Source organism: Ostrea edulis, chromosome 1 (assembly GCF_947568905.1).
Source record: "Ostrea edulis chromosome 1, xbOstEdul1.1, whole genome shotgun sequence".
Classification (NCBI taxonomy): Eukaryota; Metazoa; Mollusca; class Bivalvia; order Ostreida; family Ostreidae; genus Ostrea; species Ostrea edulis.
In genome coordinates, this window is record NC_079164.1 from 5,792,081 (window position 1) to 5,812,160 (window position 20,080).

Genomic DNA, 20,080 nt, shown 5'->3' on the forward strand with positions numbered 1-20,080 from the left:
AGGAACGTGAAAAGTCACGTGCAGAAAATAGATTTATATGGTTTTCTTACTTTCTCGCGTTCTTACAGACGTAAATATTGAAGAAGTTAGGAATATTTCTGTTATATCCTTAAATTAAAGCTTAACCTGGAATTAGTGCATGAAAATAGCATAGATTGATATCCATCTGCCATTAAATGATGCGGATCTGTTGGGGGGAAAAAAACTCGTTTGTCTTTAATATTTTTCTCAGAAAATAAAGATTAAAAAATAAAATCCTCCCACCTGCCCCATACTTTTTGCTGACCCTGGATGATAATCTACTAATTAAGTTGCATTGGCCTTATATATACAATCAAACATGATAAAACAATTAAAGACATCATTAACACAGAATAATGTTTATCTATTATATATACAATAAAACATGATCAAACAATAAAAGACATCATTAACACACAGAATAATGTTTATCTATTATATATACAATAAAACATGATCAAACAATAAAAGACATCATTAACACACAGAATAATGTTTATCTATTATATATACAATAAAACATCATCAAACAATAAAAGACATCATTAACACACAGAATAATGTTTATCTATTATATATACAATAAAACATGATCAAACAATAAAAGACATCATTAACACACAGAATATATAGATCTAAATATTGCATGTAGTTGAGGTTAACATTGAAAATTTTCACCCTGCGAAAACCTTTGTCAATCGAGGCGTAGCCAAGGTTGACAATGGTTTCTTGAGGGGTGAAAATTTCAATGTTACCCTCAACTACATGCAATATTTGTTTTATTATACTGAATGTTATGTAAACAGGAAAGCAGACAAACTTACGTCTGTTGACATTTGATCAATCACTGTCATACAACATTTCGTATATCGATGCAGGTATTCCTGTTTATTACAAACTCTCAAACGACGTCGTCTAACAATCTACGGCGAACCGTACGCGCATGAATTTGACGCATGTGATAATTTTTTATAATATCACCCGTTGTCAAGTACTGTTACCCATTGCTAGATACTATCACCCTGGGGCGCGTTCTTTCTGTTCTCAGGGGGTAACAATATGTTTTTTCAAATGCTTCTCGACCAATCAGATTCGAGTCTTTTAAATGAAAGTATAATAATAATGTTTATCTATTATATATACAATAAAACATGATCAAACAATAAAAAACATCATTAACACACAGAATACTGTTTATCTATTATATATACAATAAAACATGATCAAACAATAAAATACATAATTAACACACAGAATAATGTTTATCTATTATATATACAATAAAACATGATCAAACAATAAAAGACATCATTAACACACAGAATAATGTTTATCTATTATATATACAATAAAACATGATCAAACAATAAAAGTCATAATTAACAAACAGATAAATGTTCAATCAGACACAATTAAACCACCACAAATCTACTGTGTCAATACACAGGTTAGTTACACATCACAAACTCTGCTGTAATTAACACACTGAACTGTAATTAACACACTGCTGTAATTAACACAGGGCTGTAATCAACACACGACTGTAATTAACACTGTGTTTAGAGATGTAATTGACAGATTTTCTAGATGTAATTAACACTGTGTTGGTAGATGTAATTAACACTGTGTTGGTAGATGTAATTAACACTGTGTTGGTAGATGTAATTAACACTGTAGAGCTGTGTAATTAACACTGTGTTTATAGATATTGGATTTTCTTCACTTTAGCAGTGCCACACTCAGCCACAAAGAGGTTGTCTCTGATGTCCACACATAAACCCCATGGAGCGCGTAAACCACAGTGAATGTAACGGAGGAACTGTCCGTCCTGATCTAGGATGTGGATACGGTGATTGTCAATGTCTGCTGTCAGGATGTGACTCTGGCTGTCTGTAGTGATGCCGCGTGGATCAAATGATTGCTCGGTATCAGAGGGATGACCAGTGTATCTAAATCGGAGTTTTCCTGACTGATTGACCACCACTACTGCACTAGCGTCCCAGTCAGCCACACAGATATCCAGGTTCCTGTTCTCACTGAGGTATTTATATAAAACATCAGATGAGTAGAGAGGACGACCCTGATCATCAAACTGAATGCTTTGTGTCTCTGTGGAGCCGGAGTAACGCACGACTTTGGATTGTTCTCCATCATCACTGTACATGATAACCAGGAGGTCGTTACCCGCGGTACAGCAGACACCGCCAGGTCTCCACCCCTGTAGTGTGATCACGGTCTGTATCTGTTTATTCTTAACTAAGTTTATATTGTTACTATCAGTATAAACAAGATCTCCGTCCCGTGTCACTGCTATGTCCTGTGGTTGTTTCCCTGACTTGGTTTGTATTGATGTCAGTAGTTTACTCTGGAGGTTGAGCAGCTTCATGGTGTCGTTATCCCCGCGTGTCCAGACTTGATCTTCACTCAGACAGCTAACACTGAATAGTCTGCACATACCATACCCAGTGTCTATGGTGGCGGTGACGCGCGGTTCATCAAGCAGTGGTTTGACTGGAGGAGACGATACAGCTTCTGCTGACTTCATTGTGTCGCCTTGTTCTGTGTTAATGGATAATGGCGACAGAGAACCAAACATTTCACGGAGCTTTTCTGTGTTTATTTTCTGAGGAGATAAACTCGGTAATGTGACTCGGACTTTAGGAGGTAATTGTCGGAACTCGCCATTCCTAGATTTGTAAGTAGACGTTAGAGAGACGTCCTTGGTGTTCAGTATTTTCTTCAGGTCCTCAATGATCTTTCTAAGTTCTGTAATTCTCTGTGTAATTTCATCTGTGTTTTTATCTAGAGCGGCCATATGTTTAGTTTTCATCTCCTGGATGTCGGATTTCCGCTGGTTGACAATGGCGGTGACCTCCCGGTGTAAGACTTCTCCTTGTTGGTCGGCATCTGTCGTCAGTTTCCCGTATTTCGTTTGTAACTCGGATTTCTCAGTTTGGACATCGGACGCCATTTCTTCATATCGGGGACAAATTCTGCTCTCTAGTTCTTCTAAATCTTTTTGTAAATTTTCCGTTTTAGAGCTGAATTTTTCCAGAACATCACATAAATTGTGCCCTCTATGTTTTTTTGAGACACAGGTAGAACAGACAGGAACGTCACATTCCTCACAGTAAAGTTCGCTATGTTTATCCGCGTGTGTCGGACATTTTGAGTAGCTAGGAGTAGACTTTCTGTGTAAAAAGTACACGACATTGTGTTTTTTAGATGAATCAGAAAGGTGTTCCTCAACACAGGCCTTACATAAGTGTACATTACAAAGTTCACAGTGACTATGTAGGTCGACAGTTTCACAGAGGTCACACAGTAGGACGGTCTGGGCACTGCGCCGGGGGTGCAGCATTTCTAGTATCTGACTCGCACAAGTTCACTGTCAATGTAAAAAATTGAACATGTCGACAGGTTAAACAATATACAAGTTATAATTACAACGTGATAAATCTAATTTTCTTAAATACAATGAAAACATGATCAGTAATACATACCAAAGATACAGCCCCTCCTTCATCTAAACTGCATACATTATGATCAGTGAGAGCAGATCTTTCACATTAATTATATTTTGATCATTTAAACAACTATCTTATTCAGTTTTAACAATTTTACGGCACTGCAATGTTTGTCACACCCGTAAATCCAATATGGCCTCCCCGATATTTCGACCTTCCGTCTACAGGTTTAGTCCTGTGATTTCAATGCGCGGCGATGTGATTTCAATGCGCGGCGACAGTTTGTATACGCCATCTAGATAAGATTTAAACTTTAAATTGTCCCAGTGTACATACTTGTTTACCTTCAGAGACCAAAATTAAAATCATACCAATATTCTCTGTCTATTGATTTTATCGTTTCAAAACAAATACAATTTCAAGAAGGACAGAGAAACATCATCAGATAATTTTAATGATAAATTGTGTAAGAAAAAAAATAAAGAATAAAAAGCCCCCCACCACTTTTTTCTTCTTGTATATACACTATATAATGTAATGTCCCTTGCACCCTGTGATTGATTGATGTTTTCCGCCACACTCAACAAATTTTCAGTTATATGGTGGAGCCCAGTTTTTATTGGTGGAATACAATGTACCTGGGAAGAGACCACCGACCTTCCGAAAGTAAACTGGGAAACTTTTCTCACTTACCGGTGCGAGCGGGAGCCGACTAGAGGTGAGAGGCCGTGTGATTTTGAGCGCGATACTCTAACCCACCCTGTGTAATCACTCTCAATAGAATGTCTTCATTCATATTGATATAAGTTACGGAGAAATCATGGACTGTTCCGATTTTACAGGTGATTAAGTAAGGGTATTCTGCTTTACGTTTTTACAGCTGATTAGGTAAGGATATTCTGCTTTACGTTTTTACAGGTGATCAGGTAAGGAAATTCTGCTTTACGTTTTTACAGGTGATTACGTAAGGATATTCTGCTTTAGGTTTTTACAGGTGATTATGTAAGGATATTCTGCTTTACGTTTTTACAGGTGATTACGTAAGGATATTCTGCTTTAGGTTTTTACAGGTGATTATGTAAGGATATTCTGTTTTACGTTTTTACAGGTGATTACGTAAGGATATTCTGCTTTAGGTTTTTACAGGTGATTATGTAAGGGTATTTTGGTTTGGTTTTTTTTTTTTTTTTTTTTGGTTTTGTTTGTTTTTACAAGTGATTACGGAAGGATATTCGGCTTTACACATGCGATCGGTTTTGTTCCCTATACATGTATCAGAGACTTTGCCGACAGTGCAACAAACCAGAAACTGTTTTAACGATTTGTATCACTAAATAACGCTAGAAATATATGAAATTTGTAACGTAATATAACAATATTTTTTGTTTTTGTTGTAGATTGGGTTGACTGGGACAATGAACATCCAGATATTTTATGTACATACAGCGTGTATGATTAAAATTTTGTTTCACTCGCGCATGCGAGCTAATTGTATGTTATGTGTTTGAGTTTTATGTTCTCTAGAACTGGTGAATTAGAACAACGATATTTAATACTCGGTTGTTTGTATAATGAGGGTATAAAAACAATGGAGACATGGGATGAATTACAAATACTCGGCGAAGACAACCATCCTCTGAAACATCAACGCACAAACGTTTGGTTCATAGTGTACCAAAATGCATTGGCCATAAGTAATTCAAAAACCCTACTTAGAGAAAAGTCTAGATAATTTTTGCATTGTACTTTAAGCAGGTACATAACATCCTTTTTCGGGAAGAAGGAGGGGGGGGGTCTGAAAAAATTGATAAGGTAAAATAAAAGGAATCAAAACCTTCAGATCCTAAAAAAAAAAAGGGGGGGGGTATTAATCCATCAGGGTTCGAACTTGAATTTTCACTGGCCTATGCTAGTTTTGAAAACTCAGTACAATATGCTATTGCTATACACCCATTCTCAGTTAATGTTGACAATTCACAAATCTATTTGCTGAAAAAATAAAGAATTCCCGAACTGCCCTTTTGTACTTTTTCATATAGCCAAATAATTGCTGCAGGAGAGAGAAATATAATTATCTGCATGTAATTGTCGTTTGTTTTATTTTTACACAATGTCAAACATAAGCACCCTCTAGCAAGTAAATTCACACTTGAAATGTACGTTACACAAGATCACACGTTTTTGAAAGTTGATATAGCGTTAGTTTCTCTATCAACACGTATTTCTGAAACGAAAGCATGCTGTCAGAATATTGAAACAAAACCTCGGGGTGTATATTTCATGTGGCTAGAAAACTACTTCTTTTATAAACAGACACGCTCTTTTTGTGTCATGGTCTATCATAATCATGTTAAAATATTGTATTGTATTCGGGTTTTTTATGCAGCTTTCTCTGTGTATAAAAATCTTGATATTCTTTAAAGAAATTAAAACTTCAAAATACCTTCCAACTACAGATCATGCGATAATTTTGTATCCCTCATGTTACTGTTAAGATAGTGGGGACTAGTCGTACTTGAATGCGCATTGGCCATGGAAAATTCGAGAACTCTGCTTGGGAGAAAGTCTATTAGATAATTAAATTTTGCATGATACTTAAACAGGTACATAGCATTCTCCCTCAGAGAGATGGGGGGGGGGGGGGATCTATCAGGGTTCGAACTTAAATGTTCACTGGCCTATATTACATGTACTAGTTTGAGATCTAAAGTGAGATTAATATAGTTTTGTCTTGTTTCTCAGTCCATTATAAGACATTGTTTATAATGTATAAATTTATTTATTTATAAAACACTCTTGTTCAAGCGTGAATATGCCCTGTGAATGTAAAATTCGGTGTAATATCAAGGATTCCATGTGCAATCTCTTGCAAGATCCAGCATACGAATACATGTATGCCAATTGTATCTTGTCAAAGTCAACTACTTCGTCATTTTACTACCATGTTTTATTTTAATTCTTTCTATTGTTTTATCATTTTCTTTATAACTCTTGCAGGTCTTTTATTAGTATATTATCAATGATTATTACCATAAACATTGTACAGCGCATAGAAACTATATGTAATTTTGCGCTTTATAAATGAATAAAATAATAATAATTATAATGTAAAACTTATATGGTACCAATTTTGATTCATCAGATGCACATTTCGACAAACAATGTCTCTTCAGCGATGCTCAAGCCGAAATGACAATAAACGAGTAAGAACTCTAAGGATAAGAGCTATGCATGAGGGAGATAATCCTTAATTTTGAAATGAATTTCACAGCAATTAAATATACATCCGTATTTTCAAGCTAGTAACGAAGTACACAGCTTTTCCCGTTACTACATGCCTGGTTCCGACTGTCAGGTACGTGGAGTAGTCAGGGGCGGATTGAAGAGGAGGCTCAGCCGGCGCGCGCCCCCTAAAATTTTCAAATTTAACGTAAATCGTGGTATGTTTAGAAAAATGTACTAAACGATAAAAGAGGCAATGATTTCTTCCACTCCTATAGAAATAAACGACAAAATGTTTTCTTGAAGTACTTCATTGGGAGAACTTTTAAAAATAGGATCATAATTTGAACAAACGTCTCTGTATTCTAGATAAGGATTGCACAATTCTTTATCAGATATATCCGTGTAACTCTAAATATCCTGAGGATTATAAAATGAAAGCGCTTGCGTTAAAATTTTAACTTTGTGTACTGTTTATTCTATTTCTTTTAATATTTTATACCGGGCACTGTGATTTTTTAAAACACAATTTGGAGATATATATATGCAAGACTCTAAAGTACGATGGTCTGCGCCAAAATGTGATGGTTTGTTAACGTTACGGACGCCAAGGTGCGATGGTGCGGGGTTCAGAAACGTTTTTGACGTCACGTAATTGTGTCGTAATTCTTAACTTCTTTCAAATTAAAACCGAAGAAATGCAACATAGATGACAGCAACGGCAAGGTTTATACTGTTGAAGATAGTGAGAACTGCAAAGTACATTTGTTGTTGAACTATCTACATCGCCCAAACATTCTTTAATTCACGATCTTTTATTACTTTGACGTACACGTAATAAATTCCGGGGGTATGCTATAATACAAAACAGTCTATACGATTGCGTGTTGGAAAATTTTGTGTTAAATAATATTACATCTAAATGGTAATGAAATATGTCCTTATCCTTTTTTTATTTTTGTGCATGGATTTTTAGCTCACCTGAACCGAAGGTTCAAGTGAGCTATTCTGATCACATTTTGTCCGGCGTCCGTCTGTCCGTCTGTCTGTAAACTTTTCACATTTTCGACTTCTTCTCCAGAACCACTGGGGCCAATTTCAACCTAACTTGGCCAAAAGCATCCTTGGGTGAAGGGCTTTCAAGTTTGTTCAAATGAAGGGCCATGTCCCTTTCAAAGGGGAGATAATCACAAAAATAGGGTGGGGTCATTTAAAAATCTCAAGAACCACTGGGCCAGAAGAGCTGAAATTTACCTGAAAGCTTCCTGACATATTGCAGATTCAAGTTTGTTCAAATCATGGCCCCCGGTGGTAGGATGGGACCACAAGGGGGGATCAAAGTTTTACATACAAATATATAGGGAAAAACTTTAAAATCTTCTCAAGAACCACTGAGAAAGAAAACCTGAGATTTACATGAAAGCTTCCTAACATAATACAGATTCAAGTTTGTTCAAATCATGGGCCCCTGGGGTTGGATGGGGCCCCAAGGGGGGATCAAAGTTTTGCACACAAATATATAGGGAAAAACTTTAAAAATCTTCTTCTCAAGAACCACTAAGCCAGAAAAGCTGAGATTTACATGAAAGCTTCCTGACATAATGCAGATTCAAGTTTGTTCAAATCATGGGCGCCTGGGGTTGGATGGGGCCACAATAGGGGATCAAAGTTTTACATACAAATATATAGGAAAAATCTTTAAAAATCTTCTTCTCAAGAACCACTGAGCCAGAAAAGCTGATTTTTACATGAAAACTTTCTGACATAGTGCAGATTCAAGTTTGTTCAAATCCTGGCCCCCGGGGATAAGATGGGGCCCCAAGGGGGGATCAAAGTTTTACACACAAATATATAGGGAAAATCTTTAAAAATCTTCTTCTCAAGAATAGCAAAGCTGTGATTAATCATATTTATATGGAAGCATCTTCAGGTAGTGTAAATTCAAGTTTGCTCAAGTCATGCCCCCAGGGGGTAGGGAGGGGCCACAATAGGGGTTCAAAGTTTGACATTGAAATATTTAAAAAAATATATGTTCAAAAATCTTCATCTCAAGAAGAGCATAGTAATGATTAGTCATTTTAATGTAAAAGCATTATCAGGTAGTGCAGATTAAAATTTGTGGAATTCATGGTCCCCTGGCGAAGGTTGGGGCCACATAGAAGATCGATTTTTTTTTTTTTGATTTTTTTTTTTTTTTTTTTTTTTTTACATGGGAATATATAAGGAGGAGTGTTTAAGAAATTTTACATGGGAATATATAGGAAAAAATGTAGATAAATTTTCAATCTTTTCTTCTCTTGTTAATTTTGCATCCAAATAAATCTAGTGATATAATTTCATTTTTGTCTTCATTTATAAATTAAGAAGAAGAAAACTCGCCGTTGATTCCTTTTGAACAACTTGGTGAATATCATTAATCTTGGCACCAAAAATCTTTGACTGAAGGGCATTCAATTGTTATAATTACACACTTAATGCACATATTTACAACGTGTATGACCCCCTATTGATTTTCTGGTCACACCTGCCATGTTGGGTTTAAAACATAAACACTCTTTTTCTCAGGTGAGTGATGTGGCCCATGGGCCTCTTGTTCACTGATATTTTAATGTGGAAAAGAACACGGGGTTGGCTCAGTCTGTACCAAAACACTGTGTCGTTTACAGACCAATGGACTTTGGCGTGTCACACCATCGCACTATGGCGTATTAGACAATCGCACTTTGGCACACGAGTATATATATAATCCAAATAGAAAGAGTGCAAAATAATTAAAGAAAAAAGCAGGAAAATATGTAGTCCCAAAATACATGTATATTTAAATCACTAGCTCCAAATTATATTCAAATTACTAGCTCCAAAATATATTCACTTTTCATTTGAATATATTTTGGAACTGCATATTTTCCTGCTATTTTATTTAATTATAGATAGATAGATTGATTGATTGATATATATAGATCCATAATGTGAATACAAGGTCAAATGCATGTTGTTGGTTTTTTTTTTACAAAGCACTACAATGACCAACGATACAAACCAGCAGATTGTCAAATTTTCGGGATGACCTGTCCCTTTTTCTGGACAAACAAAGAGAATTAGATAATGTAGTCAATATTAACAGAGAATAATATCAAAACATAAACTACAGAATAATGTTACTAAAGTTTGCAACGTAGACATAGGCGTAGCTACACTAAATCGACAAACCTATTTACACCGAAGACAGGTTTTTAGGGCAATCAATTGTGATACTCTTTTGCGGTGACCTTCATAACCAATTCCTTATGCGTAAAACCCATTCATTAGTTTCCGTGATTCTATGTTGTTATTTTTACACATCTACCCTAGACATGATCAGTACGGGAATGTCTGATGTTGATTCGATTTTCTAGACTTTTTTCATTTTTTATGAGTTGGTCCATTTGTTTATTTATTTATTTTTTTCTTGTTCTTTTTCTTTTAAAATGTTTGACGTCTCCATATGAGTGAAAAATTATCGAGCGAGACGTTAAGCAAGATACAATCAATCAATATTTCTTATTATATACTTTAGGCTATATACTATTATCTGCAACTCGTTGCGTATACGTTTTGGGGTATTAAAATCCCGAGAAGATTACGATACCAAAATATACATCGAGTTCGTACTCTCTGTATAAAAGAATAAACTGACAAAAAAATAATTCTATGAATATCAAGGAAATTGTCTAAAATATAGAAAGATTTATGAACAATATCGTATGCTTCAAGCGGCTTATTCCGTTGTACAATTTCTCTTTCAATTCTTTTTTTTTTCTTTCAAATGTACATGTCGATATCAACATTTTAACAAAACATGTGCCCTAATTATTATAAATATTATTTACAAAATTGAAACATTACCATCATGCTATTATAGGATGAAAGATGAAGATAACGAACAGTGATCAATCTCATAACTCCTATAAGCAATACAAAATAGATAGTTGGGCTAACACAGACCTCTGGACACACCAGCATTTAACACCAAGACGTTGCAGGCAACACTGCACATTAAAATCCCCGATTTCCCCAATCTGATTAAAATCAGCTCCTCGATCCGCTCCTTTATTTCTTTTGATTTGTCGCTAATCAGCTCCTCGATCCGCTCCTTTATTTCTTTTGATTTGTCGCTAATCAGCTCCTCGATCCGCTCCTTTATTTCTTTTGATTTGTCGCTACTCGAGGAGCGACAAATCAAAAGAAATAAAGGAGCGGATCGAGGAGCTGATTTTAATCAGATTGCGATTTCCCCGTACAGCGTTGCAAATAACAGGAGTATATATAGGGCGACGATTCTTATTTCCTCGTTTAAGAATCGATACAACATGTACATAAAGGGGAAATTTCCCCGGGGAGTGGGTTTTCTTGGGGAGGGGGGGATACCATATCAAAGGAAACGGGGCTTGGTTTATTTGGGGTGGATCAAGCTTTATAAGTTTACTAGACGGAATAAAGCCCCTCTCCATAACTCACGCGTTGCATGCAACGCTCCACAGTAAAATCACCGATTATCTTATAGAGCGTTGCAAATACCATGGGCAAATATAGGGCGATGATTCGTATTTCCTCGTTTAAGAATCAATATACATGTAAAATGTATATAAAGGGGAAGTTTCCCCGGAAAGAGGGTTTTTTGGGGGGTATCGTATCAGAGAAAATGAGACTTGGTTTCTTTTGGGGGCCCAAGCTAGAGAAGTTTATTAGACGGGATAAAGCCCTTCTCTAGAACTCCACAGTAAAATCACTGCTTTACGAAAATCAACACGAACAACGCGTAAGTTATGCAGAAGGGCTTTATTCCGTCTAATAAACTTCTTTAGCTTGATCCAAACCCCATTTTCTCTGATATGGTAACCCCCCCCCCCCCCCCCCCCCCCCCCAAGAAAACCCTCTTTATGTACACTGTACGTTTTATAATGATTCCTAACCGAAGCGGATTATAAAAAAGCGTAAATTGACCCAAACCAGGTTATACTCGTATAACTTGCCCCAGAATTTAAAGTCATTCCTTATAATTCAATACAAGAGACAAAGATGCTAACCTTCGATTATCAAAATGTACATAAAGTTGTGATAAAATCGGAAAAATACAAGTCAACTGAGCCGCGCGATGATTCACTTAGCAACGACACGAAGCGTCTCCATGTAAAACTTATACGGTACCAATTGTGAAGGTATCCATCTTTAATCTTAGTTCTACGGAGCCTAGCCATTTATCAAAATATTGAATCGAAAGTGAAGAAATATTGGATATAAAGCACAGGAAATTTAACTTTATTTGAATACCCACTTCCGCCCCTACCCGGGGTTGAACTCACGACCTGAGGAACCAATCTCCTAGCAGCACTTTCTTTTCAATGTAAATCTTTTGTGACATAATTCAAGGAATGTTAGTAATGTTTTAACGTAATTCAGCTGCATGAAAATAATTCTTTATGTTTTTGGTAGAAACATAACAGGTCAAACAACTAAATGTCTATTACCATTTTGAAACACATGATATATTTAGTGTTTCCTTTGTACATAGATTCTAATCTAAATATCGTCACATTTTATTACAAATAGAAATAATGCAGTACAGACATAGCTTTCATTGAACATTTATTACAAATAGACTAATGCAGTAGATACATAGCTTTCATTGAACATTTATTACAAATAGAAATAATGCAGTAGAGACATAGCTTTCATTGTTATTACCATCACCACAAGTGTGTTTACAAATGCAAAAAATGAGGAAAGTTTTCATTTATTCTGTAGCATTTTGACCGTGATTTTTTATTCATTGCGTTATTTTGTGGATGTCTACGATACATAGGATTACATTTGCGCATCAAATACTGATGGTGCGCACCATACACGATATTTTAAGATAATAATTACCATCATTTTCCTTGGTTATAGATTCCAGTGAGTCGACAAATATTGCTTCAGTTACTTTAATCTCATTGGATGTATCTTTCTCATTTTCTGAAATACAAATATACAATTTTAGAATTACATACGAAAAGAAGCCAAGAATCACAGCTGTGCTTGAATTAAATTAATTGCTGTGAAATCATATTGATAAACATATCAGTCATGAAATATAGCTGTCTTCTTTCTTTAACTATACATTTAGTCTGTGCAAGGTGAAGATAACGAACAGTGATCAATCTCATAACTCCTACAAGCAATACAAAATAGATAGTTGGGCAAACACGGACCCCTGGACACACCAGAGGTGGGATCAGGTGTCTAGGAGGAGTAAGCATCCCCTGTTGACCGGTCACACCCGCCGTGAGCCCCATATCCTGATCAGGTAAACGGAGTTATCCGCAGTCAAATCAGTGTGCCAAGAACGCCTTAACAATCGGTATGAAACACGTCAGACAGCATTTGACCCAATGCGAGGTTGTATTGACGAACTAGATCGTTATAACGACCATAGAATTTGCGAAATGCTGACTTCAATCAAGACTGTTGAAATCCCTGTACCATCAACTTGTTTGTCAGTAGCTTACCTCGATTTAAAAACTGACTATACCCAGAACAAGCTCTTGCATATCGAATCAGTTGAGATATATAAACACCATATGCAGGTGATAATGGAATATTGCTAAATAAATGTATATATCATCCAAAAGCCTTAAAATTAGCGTCATTTTATTAATTTCATCTTATTTATGATGGAAAATAATCCAAATGACTAAATAGGGGACATATTTCAAGCTCTATGAAATTTGTATAAAGTGGCGCCCCCGAAACCGCAATTATTGGATCCGCCCCTGGCAGTGCAGACTGTAGCTCTCTGGGATATAAAGGGGATAGACCAAAGAGCTACTGATTAATATTAATAACCACAGACCAATCAAGCTACATCCCTGTGACTTTCTGTTGACCGGAAATTTGTATATCGAAGTTTATTTACCACAGGCACCTGTTTCTGTAAATAACTTATGACCTCTGTATATTAATAATAACACAAGGTACCTAGCTTCAAATGACACCGAATATCACCCCCCCCCCCCCTCAGAATGTCGGCCTTTTGAGCTTCCAGGGAATATGTTATGTAAATGTACTTACTACCGTTCTCTAGTACAATCATTCAACTAAAAAAGCATGTATGACATTACTGCATTCATTGCCTATTATCGCCGAAAACTGCAACAAAACATGGGTCTGCAGCTCGATTTTCCGATTCATACCACGAAGTGCTTTATACTGAAGTGCGCGATTTTGACTGGTTAGCACGCTCTTCTAAAATTCAGTTTGGAATCCTTTAGAGTTACATGTATTTATAGAAAGATGAATTGAAGATAACAGCTTTTGGATAGTTTTAATGGTGACCATTGACCACAATGGGTGTTACATGTATTTTAAATTATTTAGTTACTAACGTTATGGGAGAAATGCTTCAAAATATAAAAGGGGCTCCACCCCCCGCCCCACCCCCATTTTTTCTACAGACACCTGATATATACACATGTAGATACAACTAACCCCTTCTAATTTATTATTTTTTTTTTTTTTGCGGTGACAATTTTTTCAAATTATGTTGATTCCTTTTCTGTCTCATCCCACTTTCGATTGATGTAGTCGTTTCACGCTTTTTATAAGTTTTAGAAATTGGCCTTCTACTGGACTGGTATTATAAAATGCTCAGATTTATAAACATGTATACGGCTTACAAAAAGCGTGTTCACGATTACATAAATCCAAATTAGGAATCCACACATTTCGGAGAAATAATCGCTGCCCAAAAAAATCAGAAAGGGGTTGTGGTGTCCATACTTCAGATGCTTGTGAATTTTTCCATATCGGCACATTTCCGTAAAATTAGGGAGGGGAGCACCGGAGAAATTGGAAGTTGCCCCTGCCTTTTTTTTTTCCTGACAGGCAATAATAAAAATATAATAGTCCTGATAAAGATCTTCAGAACTTTTATCAGTGGGGGTGTTATAGTGTTCGTCATTGCTGTGGGTTAAAAAAGTTTCCCTCAGACTGGGAGGGGGTGGTTCATCCTTTGCTACAGGGCTTCAAATTATAACTTTCAAGTTTACACATGTATTAATATCTTCTCATTCACTACTACGCAGTACTATTAGAAAATATTGGAGGGGCCAGTCTCGCAATATATCTTCATATGCATATATGAAAATAGCAGGTAATGTTCATTGTCAATTAAAAGGGTAGCCGGAGCAGTTCCCTTCGAAAAACATTTTTATGTGCCTGCAGCGTTCTTTGTTTTTGTGGTGGGTTTCATAAGACTTCGGTACTTGTCACATCAATACATACCACAAAGTCAATAACCATCAATAAAAACTTTTCTTGTTCTATTTTGCATACTTCCAAATAATCTTTGATCTGCATTTTCACTGATTTTCCATAGATCTACATGATATATGCAATTGGCAGAAATATTTTTGTGCCCCCGAGATCGAAAATCGGGGGGGGGGGGGGGGGGGGGATATTGTTTTTGTCCTGTCTGTCATTCTGTCTGAAACTTTAACCTTGCTAATAACTTTTGACCAATAAGAGATAGAGCTTTGATATTTCACATGAGTATTCCTTGTGATAAGACCTTTCCGTGGGTACCAACGTTTTTGACCCCGTGACCTTGACCTTGGAGTTTGACCTACTTTTTGAAAACTTTAACCTTGCTAATAACTTTTGAACAGTAAGAGATAGAGCTTTGATATTTCACATGAGTATTCCTTGTTACAAGACCTTTCCATTGGTATTAAACCTTTTGACCTTGACATTTGACCTACTTTTAATTTTTTTTTTTACATTGGTCATAACTTCTAAATGGTAAATATTAGAGCTTTTATATTGTACATGAGCATTTCTTTTGACAAGATCTTTCTACTGGTACCAAGATATTTGCCCTTGTGACCTTGGCCATCTTCGGAATTGGCCATTATCGGGGGCATTTGTGTTTCACAACACATCTTGTTCATACTAGTTAACGAAGTTGTATTTTCAGTAAGTCATAATTCCATTATCATCTTCATCAGAAATGATTCCCACCCAAAATATTTTTAATTATCCATTCGGGAAGTCTTAGCTTCTATCTTCTGACAAGATGTAAAATCCCGAAACGTACGAATAGCTTAATTGGCTTTTTTCAGTAACTAAAAATAGCGTACAGCGTCTTCAATTCAAAAGTTTTATTTTGTTAACAAAGTAATATTTTCAAGAAATTGTTTTGGTAATAAACATCGTATCAATTCATTGTAATAATTGAACAATGAAACTTTATTTTTAAGCACTTCGTGGTATATAAAACAGAAAATCGAGCTGTAGACACCATGTTTTGTTGCAGTTTTCGGATAATTATAATAGTCAATGATTGCAATCATGCCATACATGTATATTTTTTAATTGAATGATTGTACAAGAGAACGGTAGTAAGTACATTTACATAGCATATTCCCTGGAAGCTCAAAAGACCGACATTCTCAGGGGGTGCCATTCGGAGTCATTTGAAGCTAGGTATCTTGTGTTATCGTTGGTATACAGAGGTCATAAGTCATTTATAGAAACAAGTACCTGTGTTATTATTAGTATACAGAGGTAGTACGTTATTTACAGAAACAAATGTATGTATTATTATTAGTACACAGAGGTCGTAAGTAATTAGTATAAAGAGGTCGTAAGTTATTTACAGAAACAAGTGTCTGTGTTATTATTAGTATACAGAGGTCGTAAGTAATTAGTATAAAGAGGTCATAAGTTATTTATAGAAACAAGTGATTGTGTTATTATTAGTACATAGAGGTCGTAAGTTATTTACAGAAACAAGTGTCTGTGCTATTATTAGTATACAGAGGTTGTACGCTATTTACAGAAACAAGTGTCTGTGCTATTATTAGTATACAGAGGTCGTAAGTTATTTACAGAAACAATTGCCTGTGTTATTATTAGCATACAGAGGTCGTAAGTTGTTTACAGAAACAATTGCCTGTGTTATTATTAGTATACAGAGGTCGTAAGTTATTTACAGAAACAATTGCCTGTGTTATTATTAGTATACAGAGGTCGTAAGTTATTTACAGAAACAATTACCTGTGTTATTATTAGTATACAGAGGTCGTAAGTTATTTACAGAAACAATTGCCTGTGTTATTATTGGTATACATAGGTCGTAAGCTATTTACAAAAACAAGTGCCTGTGTTATTTATGTTGAATTTAAAGTCTTTGATTGTTTACATTAATTTGTTTCTCGTCGTCCTGTAAAAGCGCAAAATAACATTTAGGAATTAAAAATTAAATAGATAAACCGACAAAGAATCCACGATTTTCCATGAAGTATTTCTTATTAGTTTTGTTTATACATTACAGAGGGGAGGATCGAAGGGAGCGTGGGTCCAAAACGTCAGATGTCGGTGATAAACTTCGTGTAATGACGTAAAACTTGATTCAGTTGTTTCTCCGCTTTTTACAAGTTTGGCTTGATCAGTAATTTCAATTCTCTCCACAAGTTTGTAGGTCAAGGTCAGATAAAGTGTACAAATAACGTCTGTATTATTATTAGACCCGAATTTTGTTTTTTCAGGGCATCCAGAATTTATATGGATATACCAAACTGTTTCAAATAGCAAACATGTTATGACCCCTGGGTCAAGGCCTCTGCTGGTGGACTGTTAGTCCCCGAGGGTCTCTACAGCCCAGTAGCTAAGTACTTCTTTACTAGCTTGAGAATACGGATGTATATTTAATTGCTGTTATAAAATTTAGAAATTCATTTCAAAATTAAGGATTATCTCCCTCATGCACAGCTCTTATCCTTAGGCGAATTTGACTCCACTTTTTGTCACGCTGTTTTTGGCTATAATAGCTCTAAAACTTCATTGTGATTTCGGATTTCAAACATTTGGGTTGAGCATCACTGAAGAGACATTATTTGTCGAAATGCACATCTGGTACATCAAAATTGGTACCGTATAAGTTTTACATGAGTAATATATTTATCTCAAACGAAATTTTGAATTTGTTTAATCTTGATTTCTGTACAAACCGTATATCTCATTATGGATGTTAATCTTGATTTCTGTACAAGCCTTACGTTGTATATCTCCCATTATGTATTCATAGCTAATATGAACTACAAGTCCTCTCCCAGAATTATAACCTCGGGGCCAGAGGTTTCAGTCCGTAGTGGTATTGTTTGGCTTGTAAATTGAAAATGTTGAGTGTACAGAAATATTCCTATACCCGAAACTTCAGCTCATACCTGGCCTATGGCTAGAAAGTTGATGTTTTAGTCAGCAGAAATATTCCTTACTCCCGAAACTTCAGCTCATACTTGGCCTGTGACAAGAAAGTTGGTCATGACCCTGAACCGATGTCAACATTTTAAAACTTAAAAATGGAGTTCCAGGTATTTATCAACTTTATTTCAAGGACATATAGAAATATCATAACTAGACCAAAAGTGGACTATAAGCAGAGGATTTCTCCTAATTCGGTACTAAAGACATATGGTCAGGGCCAAAGTAAATGAAAGTAGAAATAATTATCTTAGCTACATCCTACTGCCCGGGACACATCTTTTGCAGCAGTAGATTGGCATGGGAAGTTTATCCTTGACACAAACATAGTTTATCGTTTTCGTGTTCTGGTCCTTCATCCATGAATGACCCGGAAGTGAGGTCATTTGGAAAAACCTCAGAACTAAACTACATTTTTGTCATCCAGTTGTATTGACTGGGCTGTCTACAGGGTGTTTTGTGATACTTTATCAGGTGACCGTAGAAATATATATTTCATGTCATGTGTTTTCCGTAATTTATTAGGACACACGAATCTATTTGCTTTTAATCAACATCGGGATGTTTATATACGTAGACACGTGTGTGACCTATAACAACTGTATTCTAAATATCCTCTCTATTCTGTGTTCCTATCATACTTAGTAAAGCCGTGTTTTTATCACACCAAGTAGGATCGTGCTTTCTCTATTTTTATCATACTAAGTAAGGTTTTGCTTCCTTTGTTTAATTGGAGTCGATGTATACATCTCCAGCATTTTAGTATTGCATTTTATTCAATGAAATAAGGTCATTATATAACCCCCACAATGATACGCTGCAGATACAGTCAAACCTGTTTATACCGGCCACCAGTACTAGTGCACTCTCTTACAATTTCATCGGCGTTTTTTACAACGTCCAAATTCAAGAATTAAAGCTTAGAAAACTTTTACAAGTTGCTTTGGAACTGATACTACGATCTAATATTTATACTGTTTATCTAAAAAATAAGATGAAAATTTTATACATTAGTTAAATGTGATATAGATTGAATGCAGGTCTTCAGTAAGCAGTATTAGATAGAGTATTTATATGAACACAAAGGAGATAGGGGGAACTGGATTCATATTCTAGCTGTCGTTAGATACATCATAAGACAAATAAAGAATGTAAAATTGCTCATAATAAAAAGGTGAAGATAAATAAGTGATCAATCTCATAACTCCTATAAAGAATACAAAATTACAAAACAAATTGCAGGGCAAACTCGGACCCTGACATACCAGAGGTGACGTAAGGTGTCTAGGATTACGGTTTGGTGATTGGATAAAATTGATGTGACCTAAACACAACCTCCAGTAGGTGGCGCCCCACAGATTCAACAAAAGTTGGCTTGATCCGCCAAGATGAAAGGAGAAACACCACGAAGCGCTACTCGTGGGTAGTGATGGTGTCGTGGCACGGGCAGTGCTCGAACTCACGATCTCCCGGTTAAGAAACAAAACGCTCTACCACTAAGTGTTTCCAAGAGAAATTAGAATTGTAGATGAGGGTTATAGAGGGTTGGTAGCGAGTGTTTATAAATAGATATTAAATTATGCTCAACAACGTACTTCTTCGATATCAGCAGTATCATAGGGTTCATATCACAGTATCGTGGGTTCATAATACAGTACAAACGGATTATCACGAGGTTCATAACACAGTACAACAAGCGTATCACGAAGTTCATAACACAGTACAACCACAGTATCATGGGGTTCATGATACAGTACAACCGGATTATCATGGCGTTCATAACACAGTACAACCAGAGTATCGTAGGGTTCATAACACAGTACAACCACAGTATCATAGGGTTCATAACACAGTACAACCGGGATATCATGGGGTTCATAACACAGTACAACCACAGTATCATGGGGTTCATAACACAGTAAAACCAGAGTATCATGGGGTTCATAACACAGTAATCACCGCAGCGATGGCCGAGAGGTTAGAACGTTCGCGCCGCATGCGGGAGGGCGGGGTTCGAATCCCGGCCGCAACACACCTAGTAAGTCGTTAAAACAGGTAGTGACAGTTCCATCGCCAAACGCTCGGCATCA

General features: G+C 36.1%; 1 protein-coding gene and 1 long non-coding RNA gene across 2 annotated transcripts; one reads left to right on the plus strand and one right to left on the minus strand.

Annotated features, from left to right (window-relative positions):
• Positions 1-964: 964 nt before the first annotated feature.
• LOC125664356 (E3 ubiquitin-protein ligase TRIM71-like) lies at positions 965-3,716 on the minus strand. Its single transcript, XM_056152149.1, has 2 exons — positions 3,525-3,716; positions 965-3,409 (listed from the first exon to the last, which is right to left on the minus strand). Exon 2 carries the CDS (start codon positions 3,380-3,382, stop codon positions 1,721-1,723), a length of 1,662 nt encoding a protein of 553 aa, XP_056008124.1. The 5' UTR covers positions 3,383-3,409; positions 3,525-3,716; the 3' UTR covers positions 965-1,720.
• LOC130051018 (uncharacterized) lies at positions 2,173-4,967 on the plus strand. Its single transcript, XR_008799403.1, has 2 exons — positions 2,173-2,255; positions 4,886-4,967. It is a non-coding gene; the product is annotated as an uncharacterized LOC130051018 (long non-coding RNA).
• Positions 4,968-20,080: the final 15,113 nt, after the last annotated feature.

Coding starts and splice junctions, on each gene's coding strand:
- LOC125664356 (XM_056152149.1), bottom strand. CDS start 3,382: ATGCTGCACCCCCGGCGCAGTGCCCAGACCGTCCTACTGTGTGACCTC.